The following is a 25,469-nucleotide window of genomic DNA, read 5'->3' as shown; positions in this document are numbered from 1 at the left end:
CGCGGGCTTCTCATTGCGGTGGCTTCTCTTGTTGCAGAGCACAGGCTCTAGGCACGTGGGCTTCAGTAGTTGTGGCGCACGGGCTCAGTAGTCATGGCTCGTGGGCTGTAGAGCACAGGCTCAGTAGTTGTGGCACACAGGCTTAGTTGCTCCGCGGCATGTGGGATCTTCCTGGACCAGGGCTCGAACCCGTGTCCCCTGCATTGGCAGGCAGATTCTTAACCACTGTGCCACCAGGGAAGTCCCATAACCTTTTTTATTGAGCTTCATTTTATTGTGCTTCACAGCTATTGCACTTTTTACAAATTGAAGGTTTGTGGCAACCCTGCATAGTCAGATGATGATTAGCATTTTTTTAGCAATAAAGTATTTTTTAATTAAGGTATATACGTTGTTTTTTTAGACATAATGCTATTGCACACTTAATAGACTACAGTAGTGCATAAACATAACTTTTATATGCACTGGGAAACCAAAAATTCATGTGACTAGCTTTATTGTGATATTTGATTTACTGCAGTGGTCTGGAACCAAACCCATAATATATCTGAAGTTTGCCTATATTCAAAACTGAGTAAAACCAGGTGTTATAAACTCCATATATTCAAGAATGTAGAGGAAAACATGAACATTATAGGACAAGACATGGAAAACTTATATTGAATGTCTGGAGATGAAAAATACAGTGTTTGAGATGAAAAGTACTCTGGATTAGTACTGATTTGGAATAGCAACAGATTAGATATTATAGAAGAAAAGACTAGTGAACTTGATGACATAACCATGAAACTGTCCAAAATGAAATACATAGAAAAAAGACTATCAGTGCTGTGGAACATCAAATGGCCTCATATATGCAAGTGGAGCCCCAGGAGGAGAAGGAAGGGACAGAAAAATATATTTGAAGAAGTAATGGCTGAAAATTTTCCAAATTTGAGAAAAACTCTGAACTCAGGTATCTTAGGAAGCTTGGTAAACCCCAAGTAAAAGAAATGTGGAGAAAACTAACTAAATACCTAGCTTATAAATCACTATTATTTAGATAGGAGTAAAGGAACTAACTAGTCTAATATCCTTTGAGTTCAGAGCAAAGGCAAGTAAATTGTAATGAAGCACATCAGATAATTTCGACATTTGTAATGGATACAACTATGTTTCCTGAGAACCTATCCTATATCTGGATAGAGATAAAAGTGCATTGCACCATAGATGTGCCAGATTACTTATTTCCTACCAAGACAAACAAACAAACAAAACAGCAGAATAAAGCTAGGGTATCCCTACATTATCAAATGACTTATTTTAGCTGATAGTTCAGTAGAAAAAGAGCCTGGGATTTGGAGCCCAATAAACTATAATTCAAATTTTGTCCCTCCATGTATGACTTTGGACAGTCATTTTATCACTCTGACTGCTTCTTTCTTTGTAAATTTAGAATACTACTGCCCAGCCTCATAGAGTTATTGGTAGTTAAATGAGCTAATATTTGTGAAAATGTCTAGCACGGTGTTAGTACATAAAGCCTCCTCTGTGCATGTTATTTTCGTTTTCTCTTTCTAATCCTCCTTCCTGAGTACTGTTTTCTGGCATTCCTTTTTGTTCCCTCTTAAACAGTGACCATTAGTACTGGAAGAGACCTTAGAGATCAGCTAGAATCAGACCCTTTTTTCTATAGATGAAGAAATTGAGCCCAGAGAGGTCACATGTTTGCCACAGGGGAGAAAGTTCAGTTTCCAAGCTCAACTGTGTGTTTTAAACAATAACTAAAAGCAAGTTCTCTGTGTCTTCTCAGAAGCAAAACAGGAGTTCACATTTGCTGACAATTTTATTTTAAACACAATAATGCAGATCTTAAAACTGAACATTTAAATGAATATGCTCATATTACAATTAAATTTCTAGAATGATGGAAGTGTTGTTAAGGGTGTTCTATGGCAGGATAAATGAAACAAAATAAAGTTGAGGAGCTTAGCTTTCAAGCTCCTGCTAAAACCAGAGTTACAAGCCAGGTATTTGAATACTGTGCTCAGTATAGAAAAACAGGCATCTTAAAATAGACATTCTGTAAATATATGTAGCAAAGAATATAAAGAGACATCACTTTAGACATGAAAAATAAATTGTATATAGCATGGTATGTAAAACATAATTATAATGTGTGCTTGCTCTTTGCAAAAATTAATTTTAAACATAAATAGAGACCAGAATATAGACCATGAAGAGTGCCCACACCCAGAAAGCCACATAGAAGCCATGCTGTGGCATGCGGCTCCCTGGGCAAAGGCCCAGAAGAGCAGAGGAAGGCTTTGTGTTTCCATTTTTAAAGTACTTGCTATTGTTTGATTTAAAATATATATTAAAAAATTAGTGGCAGAGCCTATTTATAGTTCCAGGAACTTTTCAGAGAGAATAACACAAAAGCACTACAGAGCTGCTGAAATTTTAAATAATTCTTTGTAAATGCCCTAGGCTAATTTAGATCCCTGAAAACACATTAGGAAATTAAGCTGTAATGTGAGCTAATTCAGATTTTAATTTGGCAAAAAGAATGATCCAACTACACAGTTAATGTAAATAGAAACATAACACAGGGAAATTAATGAGGTTTCCTTCTGATGAATCTTCAAGGAGGTAGATCATTAGCTTCTTTTGTTATTATTGTAGGAGAATGTGGCATTGTCTCTGAGGTATAAAATAACTGTGGCTAACTACGTGATAATGTGCTTCATTTTTTAAAACATAATTATTTATGGTAAACTCTTGTAGGACGAAGCAGCAGCACAGCCGCTGAATCTCTCATCCCGACCCAAGACAGCTGAGCCTGTAAAGTCCCCAACATCTCCCACCCAAAGCCTCTTTCCAGCCAGCAAAACCAGCCCTGTCAACCTGCCTAACAAAAGCAGCATCCCCAGCCCCATTGGAGGAAGCTTGGGAAGAGGATCCTCTTTAGGTAAATGGAAAGGTCAACACCAGGAAGAGACTTACGAATTAGGTAAAAGAAAGCAAAACATGTTCACTGATGACTGATTCTTGTTTCCAAAGTGTTCCTTAGTCCAAGAAAAAAAAAAGTGAAAGTAAATAAAGTAAAAGTAAAATCTTTTCTACTGAAACATAACCCAGTTATGGTGTCTTGGGTGACTAGATCTTTTAGAAAAGGTTATAATATAAATCCTGCTGGGATGGGTTCTTCAGATGATGATGAGTTAGATCCAACACTCAGAGACTTAGAAATTTCTGTGTTTGGTCAGTGCTTTGCCGCTGAAGCAACTCTAGGCAGATTAAGAGTGAACGTGAACCCTCCAAGGGCCTAAAGGAACCTGGCCTAAAAGCTACCTGCCAAAAGTCCAAAATTTGACATTTTATATTTTCTTTGTAAAATGTTTGTGAATTTTACATCTTATCCCATATCAGTTTTGCACTGAAACAAATATGAATGACACACTTTATTGACATCATATGAAATAAAGTTGATGTCTAGTAAGATATGTCATAGTGATCCTCTGCCTCCTTACATTCTCTGGTGTATTGCCAGGTATCTCTAGGGATATTCGCACCCAGGTATGAGAAGTATAGAGAAAAAAATGGGATTTGGCATCAGGCAGACTTGGACTGAGAGAGAGCCTTTACTTACTAGCTATGTGACCCTGTAAAAATTATTTAATATTTTTGAACTCAGTTTCCTAATCTCTGGAAGGGAAATATTATTACCTAGCTCATAGGTTGTTATGAGAATTAAAAGAGAAAAAAATATATAAAGTGCCTAACATGGTATCTGGCACCCAGAAGGCATGCAATTTAAAAAGGCTGGACAATCGAATAGCAGCACATTTACATATACATGTGGAGTGAAACAGTAATCACGAAAGCACGTAGTAGCAGAGAGCCAAATAAATATGAACATTATTGTTACTATGCTCTATAAGTCTCTTAATTTTCAAATAAAGACACAAAATTTCCAAGGGATTAGGGACTAGAACTAGCATTTCTCCACCATATTACCTTCCTTGTGTTGTTGAATCCTATAGCCCGAATTGCTTCCTGTAATAAATAAGATAATGTGTAAGTGTAGCCATTTATAATTAAAAAAAACATTTTGTCTATCTTATCGCATTTGATTTTTCACAATAATCCAATGAGTTAGGTAGTATATTGTTATTATTCTCATTGTATAATAAATTGTGGTCTTACAGTTAAAATGACTTGCCCACAGCCATGTAGGTATTAATTAGCAGAGTCAAAACTAGAATCCAGGTCCTCTGACATATAACTCAGTGCTCTTTTTATAAACTCACAGTTGGAATATATGCTGAGCTATGCTGAATCTAAGTGAATCTTCTGATGATGAGATGTAAATCTTCCTCATTGAAATTGGGGACATTAGGATCCATACAGCAGCCTATTCTCTTTCTGAGTTAGGATGCCTCTTTCAGGGGCCCAGAGGTCTTCACTCCAAGTCAGTGGGATTGCTGTGGGAAAGAGAAATGAATCATTTCCAGCATGTGAATATGATTGCTGAATTGTTGGAAGTCGTGAGATGAGGGGGAAAAAAAGCCAACATGAGGATAAATAATAGGCTTGATCTTGAAATGGCCCTCCTATAATCCACTTCTGAATTTTGTTTGGAAAGCATTTGGTTTCTGTACTGAGCATTGTGAGGGACAAAGACGACTGTTTCACAGGCCCTGCTCTTATGGAGTTTATACCTCAGCAGAGCGTATTCTTTAGATCGTGAGCTAGAAATGAGCTGAAGTAATAGCACTCTTATCCAGACAATACTGGATAGAATTTTTTTTTTAATCAGAAAAGCTTCAGAGCAAAAGATATGGGTTTTCTATATCCTAAAAAGTGGCTGTTTAACTTTCTAAAACTTTTCCATAGATAGTGTTGGTGATATTTTCTAAACTCAAGTACATGCACACATGCACTGCACGCACATAGATGTGTGATGTGAGCTTGACTGTAGTCTGATTTCCTCTGTCCCTTCTGTCTCTGTGAGGTGTGTGCACACACACACAGATATACACACATACACACACACACATGCATGTGCTATGAAATGCTCATACCAGGATACATGCAAGCTGATCACATTAAACTTTATCACCGCAGCTGAAATCTATCAGCAAGCAATTGCCTTCTTTTTGCCTAAAATTAGAAAGCCTCATCTAAAGTATTAATTTTAACCTACAGTAAAATGCAAGATATGGAGGAAAATTAGTTTAATTTTGAATTTTGTCCTTCTGTGTTGCATGGAATATAATGAAAGTAAATGTTTTCACTTTATTTGAGGCTGTATACTTATGTGAAATCCATTCCCACACATACAGCCTCACTATCACGAAGACAGGGAACTGAGAGCAGTGGGTGTTCGGGTTGGGGGTAGGAAATGGGTTGTCATTCTCTTGGTAAGTAACTGAGGCAGCATGATGAGTAGAATGCTTCATTAACCAGCCAGCGATTGGGGAACAGAGAGTGCGGTATGTTCCTTCCCACCCCTTCTCTCCTGCAGTGGACATCTGAACACACAGATACAGATATCTGCTAAAGGACACATGTAGCCGCACAGATTTTTTTTGGCTGGGCCAGAAACAAGTTTGCTGCATTAGCACACCAGATATAATGGTCAGCCTGCACAGATGTCTCTGCACCTGTCCCCAGCCCTTTCTTCACCACCACTGTCCCACTAATTGTTAGATATAGCCAGAATAGACATATATATATGTATATATGTATGTATGTATATGAATCTAGGAACCTTCATCTGTGAGGAGTTGTGTTGACAGAACCCAGATAAACTGAAACGCTGGTCCTCCGAGGGCTAAAAAAACCCCAGCACAGCTCGGTTACCCTGGATTTCTGTGCTGTATTGCAGTTTTCTTAACAGCAAATGTGTCTCTTCCTTCTTCAGAGAATGTGGTATTATACAGGGGAGTGGGTAGTAGCAGTATTTTTTAAGAGTCTAACCTTACAAGCCTCTAATAATGCATCCTGTATATGCAGATATCCTGTCCAGTCTCAACTCCCCTGCCCTGTTTGGGGATCAGGATACAGTGATGAAAGCTATTCAGGAGGCTCGGAAGATGCGAGAACAGATCCAGCGGGAGCAACAGCAGCAACAGCCGCATGGTGTTGATGGGAAACTGTCCGCCATGAATAACATGGGGCTGAACAACTGCAGGAATGAAAAGGTAAAGCTTGCTTCCCTCCTTCTCTGGCTCTGCTAGACCCATTGACTCATTTTTATCTGGCTCTTTCCAGGCTCCCAAGCACCAACCTGCAGCCAAAGATTTGGGGTCCTAGCTTGAGGGCTTTCTTGCATCACATTTAATCATTAGTGCCGATTAACAAATACACCCTTTCCCACTTAGTGTGGGTTGCCTCCCAGGTACCCAGCCAGGCACCCAACCTACCTGCCTATTGGTGTTTATCTGTCCCATTCCAAAAGATTTAGAAATATCTTATAATAAAGGGGATGTATGAGGTTACAAGACTATCAGAATATTAAAAAAGGAAGAAGCATATATGCTCACAATGAAGGCTAATACATTACCATGACTCATCATTGAATTTATTACTAAGCTTCCTATCTGCCTGAGCAAAATAGAAAACAAAGCAACTTACAAAATGTATTCATTTATTTTTTGATTCAACAAATTGTTTATCGAGTGCTTATTCTGTAATAGACACTGTTCTAGGCACCGGAGATACAACAGTGAACAAATCAGACAAAAATCTATGTTCTCATAGAGTTTACTCTAATAGGGGAACACAGATGAGGAAAAAATAAACAATTAAATACATAATGAGTAATGTCAGTAACATCAGGAGGTGACTCAATGCCATGAGAAAAATGGAAGCAAGTTAAGGGAATAGGGAGTTATAGGATTGTTCTTTTAGATAGGCTGGTAGGGACTCTGCGGAAGTGTTACGGAGTAGAGAGATCTGAAGGAACCCCTGTGCAGGCCACATGAAGAGCGTCCAGGCAGTGGGAACAATAAGCTTAGAAGCTCTTAGAGTGTAGGACCAGCAACAAGGAGGCCAGCATGGCAAGAGCAGCTTGAGGGAAGGGAGAGCAGTGGGACGTGAAGTAAAGTGATAGCCTGGGGTAGAGTGTGTTAGACCTGTAGGCCTTGGAAAGGCTTTGTGTTTCACTCTGAGACCGATGGGAATTCCTAGACTGGTTTTGTCCAAGGCATTGACATGATCTGATTTACATATAAAAGGATCATTCTGCCTAGTGTGCAAGAACAGACTGCAGGAGGTTAAGAATGGAAATAGGCAGACCAGTTGAGAGGCTATTGTCATACACTGGGTGAAAAATTCTGATTATTTGATGAATGAATGATCCTTGCCATTCCTTGGCTTGTCTCTGCATCACTCCAGTTTCTGCCTCCCTCTTCACATGGCTATCTTCCCTCTGTGTATGTCCCCCTTTCTCCAAATCTCCCTCTTCTTATAAGGACATAAGTCATTGGATTTAGGGTCCACCCTAATCCAGTGTGACCTTATTTTAACTTGATTATATCTGCAAAGCCCCCATTTCCTATAGATAAATAGATAGATTATATAAATATATAATATGTTAAATTAATCATTATTTGCCTCCTCCCTCCCCCACCTTGATTGATCTCTTGGCGGGAGGTTCACATCAGGTAAGAGAGAAACTGTCTGGGGGAATGGTGGGTCTTTTGGTGGTGGTTAAGCCATAAACTTTTATATATTGGGGACCTGCTATGCACATGCCAGTCACCGGATCTGCTCAGTTAGGTGCCCCACTCCCCATTAAGTGCTCCATCCTTGGCAGTGGGCTCACAAAGCAGAGGCCCTCTTAAAGAACTGCCTTAGTAGATGGTTACATATACAGCAAGGTTTCAGGACCACAAGAAAAGAAAAGCCTTGCCCCCAAACCTTTTCTACCACTCTGAAACTAGAGATAAACACAGTCAATCTTTTGACCTAAGACACTACACTGTGCTCAGTGAGCACCATGAAATAGTAACATATTTAATCTTAATGTGAATAACTGTAAGATATTTTTGGGGGACCTAGATAGGTAAACACATTTTGGCATAGGGATACTGGGTGGGAAATTGGGTAAAAAACAAGCGAATGGGTACATGCACCAGAGACCATCTCCTCCTACCTTACAGTTTTGTCAATGGTTAATCCTAAAATTAATATGAGAAGGATGTTAGTGATTTGTTTAACTGAGTCTTTTAAAATGTATTAGTTTTCAAATGACAGTAGTATATGCTTACTGAAAATTCTAATAATACAGACAGATACATGGTCAAAAGCTAATTACCCTCCTCACCCCATTAACTATCATTAATGATTCAGAAGTTTTCTTTGCATATGCAAGAAAGTATTAATGAGTTTAAAACTATATATTCTCACTTGGAATGGTAGGCACCGAGTTGTCACTTACCAGCTGTGTGATATTTGGTAAGTTGAATAACTTCTCTGAATCTTAAGTTCTTCATCTGTAATGTGAGGGTAGTAATCTGGGTTACAATGAAGTAAGATGTATATGAATATACCTAGCAAAGCTCCTGGTACAGAGTAAGCACTTTCTTATGTTTCCCATAACTTGTAGACTAAACTATGGGTGATCTTTGAAGATATAGAACAAATGTACTATTTTGTCACAGATATGAACTCCTCACATAATAATGGAAGGGTCAGCGGAAGGAAACAGAGTTAGATTTTTCAGAAGTTGACATATTGACCAACTCACATAGTTAAACTCCTTTCTAACTGAGTTGATGCACAAAACTATGGAAACTTCAGATTTATTAGGTTAGGTCACGGTTTCTCAGCCTCAGCATTATTGGCATTTTTGGCTGGAGAATTCTTTGTCATGGGTGGCTAATCTGGCCTCTACTCATTAGATGCCAGTAGTAGCACCACTCCTTTTGTGACAACCGAAAATGTCTCCAGACATTGCTAAATGTCCCCTATTGGGGGAGGGAGGACAAAATTACCCCTAGTTGAAAAATCACTGGGCTAAAGAAATATATTTAGAATTAATACATTTCAGAAACTTTATTCCACAAAAAAACAAGTTATTTTATTTAAATAATCATACTTGTTTTTAAATTATGAAGAATCATTTGCCTTTGATTAATGTTATGAATGAGATATTTCTTTGAAAAATGCATCTAGAAGTTTTTGTTTGGAATATTAACATAGAGAATATTTAAAACAGAATGTGTATATACCATTTAGCTTGGGGGGAAAATAAGAAATAAATTCCATATTGTTGCAGCAACTGTGCCTTTCAGTGAAGAACCCCCCCCCCCGTCACATTAAGCAGGCTTAGACTAGCGGCATCCTGATACGTTTGCGCTAAACCTAGGAGTAAATTGACACTGGACATCCCTTGCTTCCTGCAGTGACTCGCTCTGTTTGTCAGACACAGTGACCCTATATGGTTGAATTTATATCATTGGTTGAAGTTCAAGCTTAAGACTATTAACTTCAAATACTACAGGTTAATTTTAAGTATTTCTTACTGACTTTTTGAAATTCACATGGAGGGAAGAAGTCTGAGGCTGCAGAATAATAACACCTGATTTTGTGTTGGAAGCCATGAGAGGGAGATGAGAGATTAGGTTGAGGTTGAAGAATAATAATAATGAATCTTAACTTGTCCTAAAACACATCACACTGAAAGTAATTGAGCTCCTGAAGATAAGTGGCAAAGTGGCTTCTACAGAATCAGAAAACCCTGGTTTCCCAGTTGAAGGGAGTTGTTGTCTCAGTAGATGACTTTATTGGGGTTGAATTTGGGGCACCGGAAAAGTCCATTATATTCAGGGATGTTGTGCTCACAAGCTCTCCTTTACATGATCTCCCTCCCAAATAATGTCGCTCTTTTGAATGTATATTTGTGGTTGTGTAGGCTTTGTTTAGTTTCTAGACCCAGTATGTATCTATCCTTGTTTGTTAGGTTTGTTGCAGCCAGAAGAGTAAATTAAGAACAATGTTAAAGGGCTCCTGTGATAGTCGATTTGGCTCTCTTATAATCAAAATATCCATCTTAATTTTATGAGGTTTCAGAAGACACTACTTTTTCTTCTGAGAATCATATTTTCTTCTGAGATCAAAGAGGGTAAATATATAATGCGCAGTAAGATTGGTAAAATGGATTGTGGCAAATTCAGTTTAACTGTCTTCAAAATTGTCTTCTTTGGAATTACCTCAGTTTCCTTAAATGTAAAGATCCATAAATTAGATTTCTGAATTTGTTCTTGTAAACCATAATACAGTTTTAGAGAATTTTTCTCAGTGTTTCTGTCATAACACCTTGTAATTTATAAAGCATATCTCATCACGCTCATATTTGGACATATTTTTACAAATGAGCATGTCACAGATTTGAGTTCCCTGAGAAGCAGACTGTGAGATGGAGATTAGTGAGCAGGTTTATTGGGGGATGCTCTTTCTGATCGCCACCTGTAGAAGGGAAAGGATGAAAGCAGAATAGGACTGTGATGCAGTCTTAACCAAAGCCTTAGCCAACCTCATGTGAAGCTTTGAGATGGCCATGGCCATGCAGAATTGTCCCAAGTTGGATGGAGGGGGTGAGCTTTTATACACTTGTATCAACCAGTCATTGGATGAGGGTTACCCTGGGAAGGGGACATAACCTTAGGTGATGTGACTCTCTTTAGTTGAGGCAGTGCCGAAGAGGGCCTCGAGCTGAGGGTGAGCAGCAACGTTCCCTGCAGCTGAGGAAATAAATCGGTCCTGAAGGGGGATCTGGGCAATGCATCACAATGTCCACTGTAGAGTTGTTTTTGTGACATTTACCAACATTAGATGTGTATAAAACATGCTTTGTATGTTTCATAACTGAGGGGAAACATTTACCACACAGGCATAGGGGTGCTTGTGTCTTTATGACACATACAGAATCACATATATGTCCATATGAATACATGTTTACCCGTGGCGTATTTCACTTTATTGGGTAAACCCCTATTTTGACACTTTAAAATGAAACATTGTTGACTTGATCAGCCAGAACGGCACCAATGGAGTTGTTCTGGTTGGCTGTGTCACAGGATATTTAGGGTCTGTTAAATATATAGATTGTAGGGACAATAGACTGTGACGGCGCCTTAGGAACTGTTAGGCTCCGTCATTTCAGCATAGCTGCGGTGCGAGGATCATGAGTGTCTTGCCCGCCGAAGTCGAAGTTACTTCCCTGGGTTTTAGCTTTCCACAGCAAGAACACCAGCCACCTCCCGTAGTGCCAGGGCAATTAGATCATATTATAGGCTAACTGCTTACCAAATTTTGTTGTTTGACATCTCTAAGACAGAATTTCAGTCAGAACAATACACTGCAGAATTTTAGATAGGCAGCTTCTAAACGTCCTTAGAGCTAAGCTAAGCGCATCTGGCTAGAAGAGAGGCAAGGCAGGGTGGGCCTTCTTAGTGTTAAAGTGCGTTTTGTAACTTTTTTGACTTCCTTGATGTTTGAATGCTGACTCGGTGATTGGTTAGAGCACTTTCCTGCATAGGTATTTTGTAACTTAGGTATCTGGTTATTTTGGTCATCTTAATAACCTTGAGGAGCCAGAAGACTGATTACCTACTGATCAGAGTTGCTCATAAATAGGCCGATTACACATTATACATGTGGCCTGAACTGCTGTTCCCTTCATCTTCTGCGAATCTCTTAAGAAAAATTCTTGACCTTATCGGATGTCAAAATGAGCTACCATGAACACTATTATTACACTCTCTCTGCCTCTGAAGTATATTTGTGGGATTAAAACTGTAGAGTGAAAGAACTGGAGGGGACATAACATCTGATCTGGTCCAATAGCTTCAATTCACAGACAGGAAAACTGAGACCTAAAGAAAGAAAATGACTTACCCATGGTCACATAGTGGATTCATGTCAGAGCAGGAATTAAATCTCAGCTTTCCTAATTCTTAATCAATGATATTTCTATTTATAGAACAGTATTAAATTCATTTACTAATTTTCTGTGAGCTCTTTTAAGCTTATTACATACAAAAGTACTTTTTACATTTGCAATCCAAAACCTTTGATGGAATAAGACAGGGTAAAAATAAACAGAAACAGTGAAGCAGAAAAGCACTGAGACCCCCGCTTCCTGTAGACTTTTCACCTTCTGTCTGGGTAGGACATTCTTCCCTACCATGATGTCCATTGGTTCTGGCTCTGGAAAGATATCAGTCAGAAAACAGAAGATCAAATGATGCTAGTACAGACAAAGAGACAGAAGAGGTGGCTAGACCAGGAGCAGTAATAGAATTAGAGGCCACACGGTGTATTGGAAAGAGTATGGGTTTTGGAGTTGGTTAATCCTGTGTCTCAGTTTCTAGGATTAATCTTGGAAGCAGCCTGTACTGTTTTCTAACAGTGTTATTTAAGTAAGTTACTTAACCTCTGTGAGTCTCAATGAACATACCTATAAAATGGAGATAATTATCCTTTCCTTGAAGGATCGTTTTGAGGGAAAACATATGTAGAGCACATATCTGGCACAGGAGGTGCTCCGTTAATATTAGGTCCTTTTCCACTTTAGAACCTCAGACAGGTGGTCAAACCTGTTGTTAACTTTATTAAATTTTCACTCTTTGACACTCTCCAAAGGTGAATGGATTAACCTACTGCTCCTTGGAGCCAAAATGTCTTAAGATAGAGTAGAAGGTTAGTTAGAAGCTAGCAGGCACCTTCTTACAAACTCAAGATATGCATTTTTCTTTTTCACTCTTAAAGTAACTTGTATACCCTAGTTACTTGCTAGGATCTGCTCATAGCCAACATGATAATGTTCAGATTTTATAATATTAGTGTGCTAGGGAGCTTTTGTTCCTACTAATTTAATATATACTTTAATATAGTTCCAGAAAAATCAGAATTTCAATCTATGATTTTTGAGAATACTTAACCTGATTCTTGATAACTATATGCATTTCTCATGCCAAAATTATATTTTTTCAATCAAGTAAATAGGAAAATAATAATCCAGTCACTAAGGCACATTGTAAACTTGTTCCTGTATGTTCAAGAAAGCAGTTGTTCATTTTTGACAAGTGTAGATTCTTGCTTCTCACCCATACTTTGCAAAAACATCAGAATAGTACATCAGTATTACACTGATGTAATACTGCCCCCTTTTATTGGAATTGAAAAACATACTAGACGTCTTCTGCTTCACATTGTCAGTTGCCACAGCTCCTTGTTACTTATACAATTGATTCAGATATTCATTGTTGCATGACAGGATAAGTTCAGACAGAAGCTCAATATAGTTGTACAACAATAAGTGAAAGGGGATTGTGAGCAAATTATTTAGCAAAGTGTGTTTGGAATAAATGAGTTTCTTATATAGCACAAAAACTAGTGAGGTTACTCCAAAGGAGTACATAGTATTGATTAAACAGGATGGTAATTTCTGTGAGCAGTTGACTAACATGTTCAGTTGTGCTTTTGTGTATGTCAACTTATTCCCAAGATATTGACAACTTGTACTATGAGCGGTTTGGGCATATTAGAGATTTTACAGTAAGGGGACAAATTCTAATTATAGCATCCTCTTTTGCAAAGCAGAGCAATAGTTGGGTTTCTTTAAAAATTTATTCAGTTAATTTATTTATTTTTGGCCGCATAGGGTCTTCGTTGCTGCGCGCGGGCTTTCTCTAGTTGCGGCGAGCGGGGGCTGCTCTTTGTTGTGGTGCGTGGGCTTCTCACTGCGGTGGCTTCTCTTGTTGTGGAGCATGGGCTCTAGGCGCGCGGGCTTCAGTAGTTGTGGTGCATGGGCTTAGTTGCTCTGTGGCATGTGGGATCCTCCCGGACCAGGGCTCGAACCTGTGTCCCCTGCATTGGCAGGCAGATTCTTAACCACTGTGCCACCAGGGAAGTCCCAATAGTTGGTTTTAAAAAAAAGTTTATGTAGTACTTTTCACATCCTGACAAGAAACATTTTTATAGTGCTTCTATGTTTCAAAAATATTATCACATATGTTATCTCTCTTGAACCTTTCCAAATTCAGGGATATAGATAATACTGTCCTTGTTTTGCAGATTAGGGACCTAACACCAGCTCTAGATCACTTTGCTCCATCATTACCTCTCTATCGTCTCATTTGTTCCCTACATCTCTGTGAGATTGACAGGGCAATTTTAGCTAAAATCTAAAACAAGACATACATCTGAGTTTCAAACATCAATTTTAACGAAGTGAGTGCTAAAATCATGAGATAAAGCAGTCTACCTAGATATCATGCATATTTCTTGTAAAGGAGTAACTAACTATATGTATACTTGTGATAGTGTTTTTCTAAAACAGCATACAAAGGTCAAAAATGCCATAAATTATTTTTGAAATGTAAGTTTTATTAGTGTTAGGCTTTACATTTGAACCAATAACATTGAACAACTAAACAGTGCTGCATATAGACTCCTGGCTATCGTTAAGTTCAATGTTATCGTTAAGTTCCTTTTATTTTTGTTGTCAGGGTTATTTGATTGGTTGCCTAGCTACTAGTTTAAGACCCAATTCATAAAAAACAACAACAAACTTGTTTGGCTCTTCTCTTCTCCGCAGGTTAAATGGAATGAATGGTGAGAATTTATCTCAGTTTAAAAGGTTCAAGATACTTCCTAGGGTTGGGGTAGGGGGGAGGAGTAAATATAAGACTTTTAGTTTTGTTTACAACAAATTTTTTAAATCAAAAGGCCATGTCCAATAAAGATGCAGACATAGAGAATGGACTTGAGGACACGGGGAGGGGGAAGGGTAAGCTGGGACGAAGTGAGAGAGTGGCATGGACATATATACACTACCAAATGTAAAATAGATAGCTAGTGGGAAGCAGCCGCATAGCACAGGGAGATCAGCTCGGTGCTTTGTGACCACCTAGAGGGGTGGGATAGGGAGGGTGGGAGGGAGCCGCAAGAGGGAGGGGATTTGGGGATATATGTATACATATAGCTGATTCACTTTGTGATACAGCAGAAAGTAACACACCATTGTAAAGCAAGATTTAAAAAAAAAAAGGCCATGTCCAGTTAAAGGACCTCCCAGTGAAAGGGTTAAAATTTGACACATCACAGTTAATAATTTTGCATAAAGAGTTGTTGGTTTGGGCATGTATGGAGCAAATTTATTAATAATAAGAATGTTATATAGCCCTAACCTCCCACTATGGCAAGTACTTTCTAATCCTTAATCCTTCTAGATCTAATCTCTTAGTCCTTCTAGATCAGCTGTTCTCAACTTTTTTGGTCCCAGAGCCCCTTTACACACACACACACACACACACACACATATATATTTATATATATATAAATGTTTATAATATATAATATTAAAACTTAAAAATTATTTATTCATTTAAAAATCATAATAAAACCATTAGATGTTAATGTAAATAACATTTTTTAGTATTAAGTATATTTTTCAAAATAAAAAATAGTAAGAAGAATGGCTTTGTTTTAGCTTTTTGCAAATCTCTCTAATGTCTGGCTTAGTAGTAGACAAGCTTGATTCTTATTTCTGCTTCTGCATTCAGTCTGTTGCTTTATCTCAAAGCCATGTAACTTTCTTTCTTTCTTCCTTCCTTCCTTCCTTTCTTTCTTTCTTTCAACATCTTTATTGGAGTATAATTGCTTTACAATGGTGTGTTAGTTTCTGCTTTACAACAAAGTGAATCAGCTATACCTATACAGACATCCCCATATCTCCTCCCTCTTGTGTCTCCCTCCCACCCTCCCTATCCCACCCCTCTAGGTGGTCACAAACCACCGAGCTGATCTCCCTGGGCTATGCAGCTGCTTCCCACTAGCTATCTATTTTACATTTGGTAGTATATATAAGTCCATGCCACACTCTCACTTCGTCCCAGCTTACCCTTCCCCCTCCCCGTGTCCTCAAGTCTCTTCTCTACATCTGTGTCTTTATTCCTGTCCTGCCCCTAGGTTCTTCAGAACCATTTTTTTTTTAGATTCCATATGTATGTATTAGCATACAGTATTTGTTTTTCTCTTTCTGACTTACTTCACTCTGTATGACAGTCTCTAGGTCCATCCACCTCACTACAAATAACTCAATTTCGTTTCTTTTAAAGGCTGAGTAATATTCCATTGTATATATGTGACACATCTTTTTTCTGCATTCATCTGTCGAGGGACACTTAGGTTGCATCCATGTCCTGGCTATTGTAAATAGAGCTGCAGTGAATATTGTGGTACATGACTCTTTTTGAATTATGGTTTTGTCAGGGTATATGTCCATGGGTCGTATGGTAGTTCTATTTTTAGTTTTTTAAGGAACTTCCATTTTGTTCTGCATAGTGTCTATATCAATTTACATTCCCACCAACAGTGCAAGAGGGTTCCCTTTTCTCCACACCCTCTCCAGCATCTATTGTTTGTAGATTTTTTGATCATGGCCATTCTTACTGGTGTGAGGTGATACCTCGTTGTAGTTTTGATTTACATTTCTCTAATGATTAGTGATGTTGAGCATCCTTTCATGTGTTTGTTGGCAATGTGTATATCTTCTTTGGAGGAATGTCTATTTAGGTCTTCTGCCCATTTTTGGATTGGGTTATTTGTTTTTTGATATTGAGCTGCATGAGGTGTTTGTATATTTTGGAGATTAATCCTTTGTCAGTTGCTTCGTTTGCAAATACTTTCTCCCATTTTGAGGGTTGTCTTTTTGTCTTGTTTATGGTTTCCTTTGCTGTGCAAAAGCTTTGAAGTTTCATTAGGTCCCATTTGTTTATTTTTGTTTTTATTTCCATTACTCTAGGAGGTGGGTCAAAAAGGATCTTGCTGTGATTTATGTCATAGAGTATTCAACCTATGTTTTCCTCTAGGAGTTTTATAGTGTCTGGTCTTACATTTAGGACTTTAATCCATTTTGAGTTTATTTTTGTGTATAGTGTTAGGGAGTGTTCTAATTTCATTCTTTTACATGTAGCTGTCCAGTTTTCTCAGCACCACTTATTGAAGAGGCTGTCTTTTCTCCATTGTGTACTCTTGCCTCCTTTATCAAAGGTAAGCTTACCATATGTGCATGCGTTTATCTCTAGGCTTTCTATCCTGTCCCATTGATCTATATTTCTGTTTTTGTGCCAGTACCATACTGCCTTGATTATTGTAGCTTTGTAGTATAGTCTGAAGTCAGGGAGCCTGATCCCTCCAGCTCCGTTTTTCTTTCTCAAGATTGCTTTGGCTATTCGGGGTCTTTTGTGTTTCCATTCAAATTGTGAATTTTTTTGTTCTAGTTCTGTGAAAAATGCCAGTGGTAGTTTGATAGGGACTGCATAGAATCTGTAGATGGTTTTGGGTAGTATAGTCATTTTCACAATGTTGATTCTTCCAATCCAGAAACATGGTATATCTCTTCATCTGTTTGTATCATCTTTAATTTCTTTCATCAGTGTCTTACAGTTTTCTGCATACAGGTCTTTTGTCTCCTTAGGTATAGGTTTATTCCTAGGTATTTTATTCTTTTTGTTGCAATGGTAAATGGGAGTGTTTCCTTAATTTCTCTTTCAGATTTTCATCATTAGTGTATAGGAGTGCAAGAGATTTCTGAGCATTAGTTTTGTATCCTGCTACTTTACCAAATTCATTGATTAGCTCTAGTAGTTTTCTGGTAGAGTCTTTAAGATTCTCTATGTATAGTATCATGTCATCTGCAAACAGTGACAGCTTTACTTCTTCTTTTCCGATTTGGATTCCTTTTATTTCTTTTTCTTCTCTGATTGCTGTGGCTAAAACTTCCAAAACTATGTTGAATAATAGTGGTGAGAGTGGACAACCTTGTCTTGTTCCTGATCTTAGAGGAAATGGTTTCAGTTTTTCACCATTGAGAACGATGCTGACTGTGGGTTTGTCATATATGGCCTTTATTATGTTGAGGTAAGTTCCCTCTATGCCTACTTTCTGGAGGGCTTTTATCATAAATGCATGTTGAATTTTGTCAAAAGCTTTTTCTGCATCTATTGAGATGATCGTATGGTTTTTCTCCTTCAGTTTGTTAATATGGTGTATCACATTGATTGATTTTGTGTATATTGAAGAATCCTTGCATTCCTGGGATAAACCCCACTTGATCAGGGTGTATGATCCTTTTAATGTGCTGTTGGATTCTGTTTGCTAGTATTTTGTTGAGGATTTTTGCATCTGTGTTCATCAGTGATATTGGCCTGTAGTTTTGTTTCTTTGTGACATCTTTGTCCGGTTTTGGTCTCAGGGTGATGGTGGCCTCGTAGAATGAGTTTGGGAGTGTTCCTCCCTCTGCTATATTTTGGAAGAGTTTGAGAAAGATAGGTGTTAGCTCTTCTCTAAATGTTTGATAGAATTCGCCTGTGAAGCCATCTGGTCCTGGGCTTTTGTTTGTTGGAAGATTTTTAATCACAGTCTCAATTTCAGTGCTTGTGATGGGTCTGTTTATATTTTCTATTTCTTCCAGCTTCAATCTCAGAATGTTGTGTTTTTCTAAGAATTTGTCCATTTCTTCCAGGTTGTCCATTTTATTGGCATATAGTTGCTTGTAGTAATCTCTCATGATCCTTTGTATTTCTGCAGTGTCAGTTGTTACTTCTCCTTTTTCATTTCTAATTCTGTTGATTTGAGTCTTCTCCCTTTCTTTCTTGATGAGTCTGGGTAATGGTTTATCAATTTTGTTTATCTTCTCAAAGAACCAGCTTTTAGTTTTATTGATCTTTGCTATTGTTTCCTTCATTTCCTTTTCATTTATTTCTGATCTGATCTTTATGATTTCTTTCCTTCTGCCAACTTTGGGGTTTTCTTGTTCTTCTTTCTCTAATTGCTTTAGGTATCAGGTTAGGTTGTTTATTTGAGATGTTTCTTGTTTCTTGAGGTAGGATTGTATTGCTATAAACTTCCCCCTTAGAACTGGTTTTGCTGCATCCCATAGGTTTTGGTTGTCGTGTTTTCATTGCCATTTGTTTCTAGGTATTTTTTGATTTCCTCTTTGATTTCTTCAGCGATCTCTTGGTTATTAAGTAGTGTATTGTTTAGCCCCCATGTGTTTGTATTTTTTACAGATTTTTTCCTGTAATTGATATCTAGTCTCATAGCATTGTGGTTGGAAAAGATACTTCATACGATTTCAATTTTCTGAAATTTACCAAGGCTTGATTTGTGACCCAGGATATGATCTATCCTGGAGAATGTTCCATGAGCACTTGAGAAGAAAGTGTATTCTGTTGTTTTTGGATGGAATGTCCTATAAATATCAATTAAGTCCATCTTGTTTAATGTGTCAGTTAAAACTTGTGTTTCCTTATTTTCATTTTGGATGATCTGTCCATTGGTGAAAGTGGGGTGTTAAAGTCCCCTACTATGATTGTGTTACTGTCTATTTCCCCTTTTATGGCTTTTAGCATTTGGCTTATGTATTGAGGTGCTCCTATGTTGGGTGCATAAATATTTACAATTGTTATATCTTCTTCTTGGATTGATCCCTTGATCATTATGTAGTGTCCTTCTTTGTCTCTTGTAATAGTCTTTATTTTAAAGTCTATTTTGTCTGATATGAGAATTGCTACTCCAGCTTTCTTTTGATTTCCATTTGCATGGAATACCTTTTTCCATCCCCTCACTTTCAGTCTGTATGTGTCCCTAGGTCTGAAGTGGGTCTCTTGTAGACAGAATATATACGGGTCTTGTTTTTGTAGCCATTCAACCAGTCTATGTCTTTTGGTTGAAGCATTTAATCCATTTACATTTAAGGTAATTATCGATATGTATGTTCCTATGACCATGTTCTTAACTGTTTTGGGTTTGTTATTGTAGGTCTTTTCCTTCTCTTGTGTTTCCTGCCTAGAGAAGTTCCTTTAGCATTTGTTGTAAAGCTGGTTTTGTGGTGCTGAATTCTCTTAGCTTTTGCTTGTCTGTAAAGATTTTAATTTCTCCATTGAATCTGACTGAGATCCTTGCTGGGTAGAGTAATCTTGGTTGTATGTTTTTCCCTTTCATCACTTTAAATATGTCTTGCCACTCCCTTCTAGCTTGCAGAGTTTCTGCTGAAAGATCAGCTGGTAACCTATGGGGATTCCCTTATATGTTATTTGTTGTTTTTCCCTTGCTGCTTTTAATATTTCTTTGTGTTTAATTTTTGATAGTTTGATTAATATGTGTCTTGGTGTGTTTCTCCTTGGATTTATCCTGTATGGGACTCTCTGTGCTTCCTGGACTTGATTGACTATTTCCTTTCCTATATTAGGGAAGTTTTCAACTATAATCTCTTCAAATATTTTCTCAGTCTGTTTTTTTTTTCTCTTTTTCTTCTGGGACCCCTATAATTTGAATGTTGGTGCATTTAATGTTGTCCCAGAAGTCTCTGAGACTCTCCTCAATTCTTTTCATTGTTTTTCCTTTATTCTGCTCTACGGTAGTTATTTCCACTATTTTATCTTGCAGGGCACTTATCCGTTCTTCTGCCTCAGTAATTCTGCTATTGATTCCTTCTAGAGAATTTTTAATTTCATTTATTGTGTTGTTCATCATTGTTTGCTTGCTCTTTAGTTCTTCTAGGTCCTTGTTAAACGTTCCTTGTATTTTGTCCGTTCTGTTTACAAGATTTTGGATCATCTTTACTGTCATTACTCTGAATTCTTTTTCCGGTAGATTGCCTATTTCCTCTTCATTTGTTTGGTCTGATGGGTTTTTACCTTGCTCCTTCATCTGCTGTGTTTCTCTGTCTTCTCATTTTTCTTAACTTGTGTTTGGGGCCTCCTTTTTGCAGGCTGCAGGTTCGTAGTTCCCATTGTTTTTGTGTCTGCCCCCAGTAGCTAAGGTTGGTTCAATGGGTTGTGTAGGCTTCCTGGTGGAGGGAACTGGTGCCTGTGTTCTGGTGGATGAGGCTGGATTTTGTCTTTCTGGTGGGCAGGACCGTGTCTGGTGGTGTGTTTTGGGGTGCCTGTGACCTTATTATGATTTTAGGCAGCCTCTCTGCTAATGGGTGGGGTTGTGTTCCTGTCTTGCTAGTTGTTTGGCATAGGGTGTCCAGTACTGTAGCTTGCTGATTGTTGAGTGGAGCTGGGTCTTAGCATTGAGATGGAGACCTCTGGGAGAGCTTTTGCTCTTTGATATTATGTGGAGCTGGGAGGTCTCTGGTGGACCAATGTCCTAAACTTGGCTCTCCCACCTCAGAGACACAGGCCTGACACCGGCCGGAGCACCAAGACCCTGTCAGCCACATGGTTCTTTATTCCAACCAATCCTCCCTCTTCTGCTACTTGGCAGAGTGGCCATTAGGCACCTCATGCAGATGGCTCACTGAGGGCATTCTGTCCTTATCACCTGACGATTAACATGTCCTCAATTCAGTTGATTGAGCAGAGTCTATTCACAGTACTGAGCAGTGGCAAGATTCAGTAATGTCAGCCATGTAACTTCTGAGAAATTCCATTGTACACTCATGAAAGAATAGGAATGAAAAAGGCAAATAATGTCTTAGTATTATTATGAGACTAGTTTTGGTCTAGTGGATCCTCTAAAAGGGTCTTCGAGATTTCCAGAGGCATACTTTGAATACATGTTATTCTAGATCATGGAATATATGTACATACAGTGTGTGTTTTAAGTGTATTCCCCTTAACTTTAAGAACAGCCTTCACTGATCAAACATTGTAAACAGATATGATTATTGGTTTTATTCTACTTGAATTAAGGAGTCAAAAGTTAATAAAATTCTATTACTTATATTTATACCTTACCTTTATGTAAAAACAATTTTGGGTGGTTTGCAGTGATACATGTAATAAAAACAAGATAAAAACTAAATAGAAAAAGAGTCAGTGGTATAGACTGTAGCCTATTCTTAAGTGACTTCCTCCTGAAATGAAAAAAAAAAAAAAACTAAATAGAGAGGAGATAGTAGGAAAGAAAAATTAAGGATAGGAAAATAAGGTAAATAAGATAAAGCTGGGGTAAGGTAAGTGAACAAAAAGTCTTGTCATGCATATTTTTTTTAAATTGGAGTATAGTTGCTTTTGTCATACATATTTACATAATTGCTAGAGATGGGCCACAGACTTGACCGTGAGCTTCTTGGTAACCAAGCAAAAAGAAAATGTGTTACAAGATCCACAGTATTTCTACTATATAGATACAACAGTTTCTCAGAAGAAACATGGGTGTTCTCCTACGGGTCTTCATAAAAGCTTGAGACATACTCAAGAATGTTCCTATAATATTCAGTTTAAGAACTACAATAATTTTGCAGGCTGTTTCTTAACAGACCTTGTCATTTATCTATTAGATCCATTCATTTTTAACTAGCTTCATTTGCCTTAGTTTGAGTATTGTGACTGACACTGCATTCTTCTTTATCTCATGAACACTTTTTTTCAATTCCATTTCATTTTAATTAGGTACTTACTATATACAAAGCACAGTATTTGACTTGTGTAGTGGAAAGGTAACCAAGGTTCAATCCAGGCTTACTAAATTAATATATCTCAGAACCTCACTTTCCTCAACAGTGAAAACGTTAGGATTTGAGAATTAAGTCACAATATTCAACCTCCTAGTAAATATCTTATATACGTATTAGGCATTTAATAAATATTTCCTCCCTTCCTCCCTCTTTCCCTGTTTCCCTCCCTTCTCTCTCTCTCTCTCTCTCTCCTTCCCCTCATCTCTTCCAACCATCCTCCCTTCCTTCCTAGCTTCCCCATCCACTTGAATAAGGTTGTGGACAAGAGCAAAGGATTTGAAGTTAGACTGCCCCAGTTTCTCCATGTAAGAGATGGGAATATTCATAGTTTCTAAGCACAAGGGGTTGTTGTGAAGATTCAATAAAATAATCCATGTACCAGCCCTCTTCAAGTGCCTGACGTATAATTGACAGAAAGGCAGGCTGCAACAGATCATTGCCGTGGCTAGTTTAGGTTTATCTTTATAGATGATTGTGAGCCATTAAAAGTGTTTGTGAATGGGGCACATTTAATCTGAGTTACATTTTAAGAAGAATAACATGGTAGTTTAAAGAAAGGATAGGAGAGACCTTTAGAGAAATGTGGAAAAGTGAAAAGAATGTGTGCTTTGGAGTCAGACTGAGCTGGACTTCAGGCTCTGATTCTACTGCTCACTAGCTCTGTAGCCTCTCTGAGCCTCAGTGTCTTCAAACCTGATTAATAGTAGTTTCATTGGTTGGAGAATTAACCAAAAGCCTACAAGGTGAGTGCCTTGGACCATGCCTTTAAAAAATCCATTCCCTTCTCTTTTGTAGGATTTTTGAGAACATTTCTGTAGGTGGAGCTCCATTTGAAATTTATTTAAATCTGCCTTAGATTCTTTTGTATTCCTATCCTTCCTGAGCTTAGAGCCTGTCCTAGTGTCATGGAAGCAGGACTTTTCCAGTGGAAAGACAACCAATATTCAGAAGAAGGATGTGTTACAAATTTAGCATCAAGTGTATCACCCCACATCAGAAAATTCATAAAATATTCCTGAAGAACTCTCAGGCTCCAAAGTAGATCAGTTCCACCTAGATAGCCTTTAGGATCCATTCAATGTACTAAACAATTTAAAAGTATCTGAGTTGCAGAAAATTCAAAACACATGTTGTCAGAAATTTTTCAGTTATTTTTAAAAATGCACATTAAAGAAAAATATATATAGCTATGATTCTCAATTGGAACAAAATATTGGGTTTCAAGTCAGTTGATTGCAGAGAAATTTTTAAAGGTAAGACTCAGACCATTTAAATGACAAATTATATTTTTAAAAACCTAGGAAAACTTGAACATTTGAAGTTGGGTTCAGTTTTAAAACACAGACTTAGGAAGGCTGAGCAGGTTCTAAACTATTTTCCTAAGTTTTCACAAAGCTCCTTGAGACAATACGAACTGCCTCCTAAGTCTAACAAAGAATCTGTCTAGATTCTCAGTTTTAGACTCCGCAGAGAGACATAAGCTACCACCTGAAAACACACTGTATTATTTTATTATCTGCTTGCCTTTGGGGAACTGGATCCACCTGCATTTCCCTGAGCTGGGAGGAGGGTGCTTTGCTTAAACCACGTGAACTTTCTCCAGACTTGGGCTTCCCACTTCATAGATGTTGGCTTTGTACATCCTGAAGGTTTTCCTCAGGGACCTTTGCCTTGGGAATTAGGGATCTAATGTCTGCTCTGTCCTTGGATTTCTGGGGACCTTAGAAAGATCTCTTAGTCTATTTCCACTCTTATGTAATACTTATCATCACAATAAGTTGATCATATTTTCTTTCTCTGGTCCAACGATGATAAATCTTTTCCCCTCAGAGATATGAAGTTATGAATTTTTTCACTTTTATAGAAGTGTAGTAAAAACTAGTATATTCAGCATTCTCTCAACAGAAACACTATTAGCCAGCAGTTCTTCAGTCTATCACACTATTAGATAATTGAATCGGAGCCAAAAGAGCCCTTAGAGATCATTTAGTATAGCCCTGCATTTTATAGATGAGGAAACTGCAGCGGAAAGAAGTGAAGTGATTTGCCCAATCCAGTAACAAGGCATGAGTGAGACCGTGACCAGACCCCATGTCCCTGGCACTCAGTCCTTTGTGCTTTCCAGTTTCTGGGGTGAGGTTTAGGTGCTCCTAAGATGTTTATGGCGGTGACTCTGAAGCATCATAAAAAGTGCTAAATTCAGTCTTAGTGCTGCTTATATTATTACATTATAATTCTTGCCAATAGTGGTGTCAAGTGTGACATTAAGTTATGTGTGATAACTTGATTAATCAGAATATTTGGTTAAATGGGACATTTCATTTTTCAGCCATGTGTGGCATACAGTAGGCACTCATAATATTAGCTGATTTAGGTTGATGCCAGTAACAGAATTTTCTGTGCTTATATTTGATGTGGAAGTTTAGTTCCTTACAGCTCAAAATTTTTTAAAGACTCACTTAAGCCTCTGTAGCAGTAGATACAGTGGATGAGGTGGATGACACTTTTTCTTTTCCTAAGAGCTTTCTTTGCTGGTTGCAGTTTTAGGAACGTGATAATAATAACAACCACTAAAATGTCAGTCTTTTTAATCGTTTGAAAAACATTTTTTCCACACTCATGATCACACTTAATCCCAACATCCATCCTCAGAGGTAGAATTTTTATCATTCCTCTCACAGATGAAGATGAGGTTCAGCGCTCAAATCATCTGCTTACGTTTATGCAGGTAGTATCAAAGTTGAGGCTCTTCAAAGTCCCTGATTTCAAATTTCACATTCTTCCACAATAGCAGACAAACTTCACCTTCCTCTCCAATACCAATCTCTGCCCATGTGTTCTGGTGAGTCTTGAATACAAGCTCAGAGACCACATGTTAGCTGTGGTTGTACGTGAGTGTGTGTGTGTATGTGTGTGAGTGTGCTGCATCTCTGTGAGTGCCTGTGTGTGTCTTTTTCATTGTGAGTATAAATCTGTGTGTGGGTCTGCTTATCTATCTGTG

General features: G+C 38.0%; 1 protein-coding gene across 19 annotated transcripts in view; it reads left to right on the top strand.

Moving 5' to 3' along the window:
• The window catches only part of SOX6 (SRY-box transcription factor 6), a 627,969-nt gene that overhangs the window by 537,598 nt on the left and 64,902 nt on the right, over positions 1 to 25,469 (top strand). For 16 of the 19 annotated variants that reach the window (XM_082476530.1, XM_082476545.1, XM_082476542.1 and 13 more), the window contains 2 exons: positions 2,767 to 2,992; positions 6,001 to 6,188. In XM_082476530.1, coding sequence (XP_082332656.1) covers positions 2,767 to 2,992; positions 6,001 to 6,188 — 414 coding nt within the window. The remainder of the gene's footprint in view (positions 1 to 2,766; positions 2,993 to 6,000; positions 6,189 to 25,469) is intronic. The other 3 variants (XM_082476535.1, XM_082476539.1, XM_082476537.1) reach the window with 1 other exon arrangement.

This window comes from Balaenoptera physalus (genome assembly GCF_965194825.1).
Source record: "Balaenoptera physalus genome assembly, chromosome: 10".
Taxonomy (NCBI): Eukaryota; Metazoa; Chordata; class Mammalia; order Artiodactyla; family Balaenopteridae; genus Balaenoptera; species Balaenoptera physalus.
This window is presented reverse-complemented; position numbering and strand designations above follow the sequence as displayed.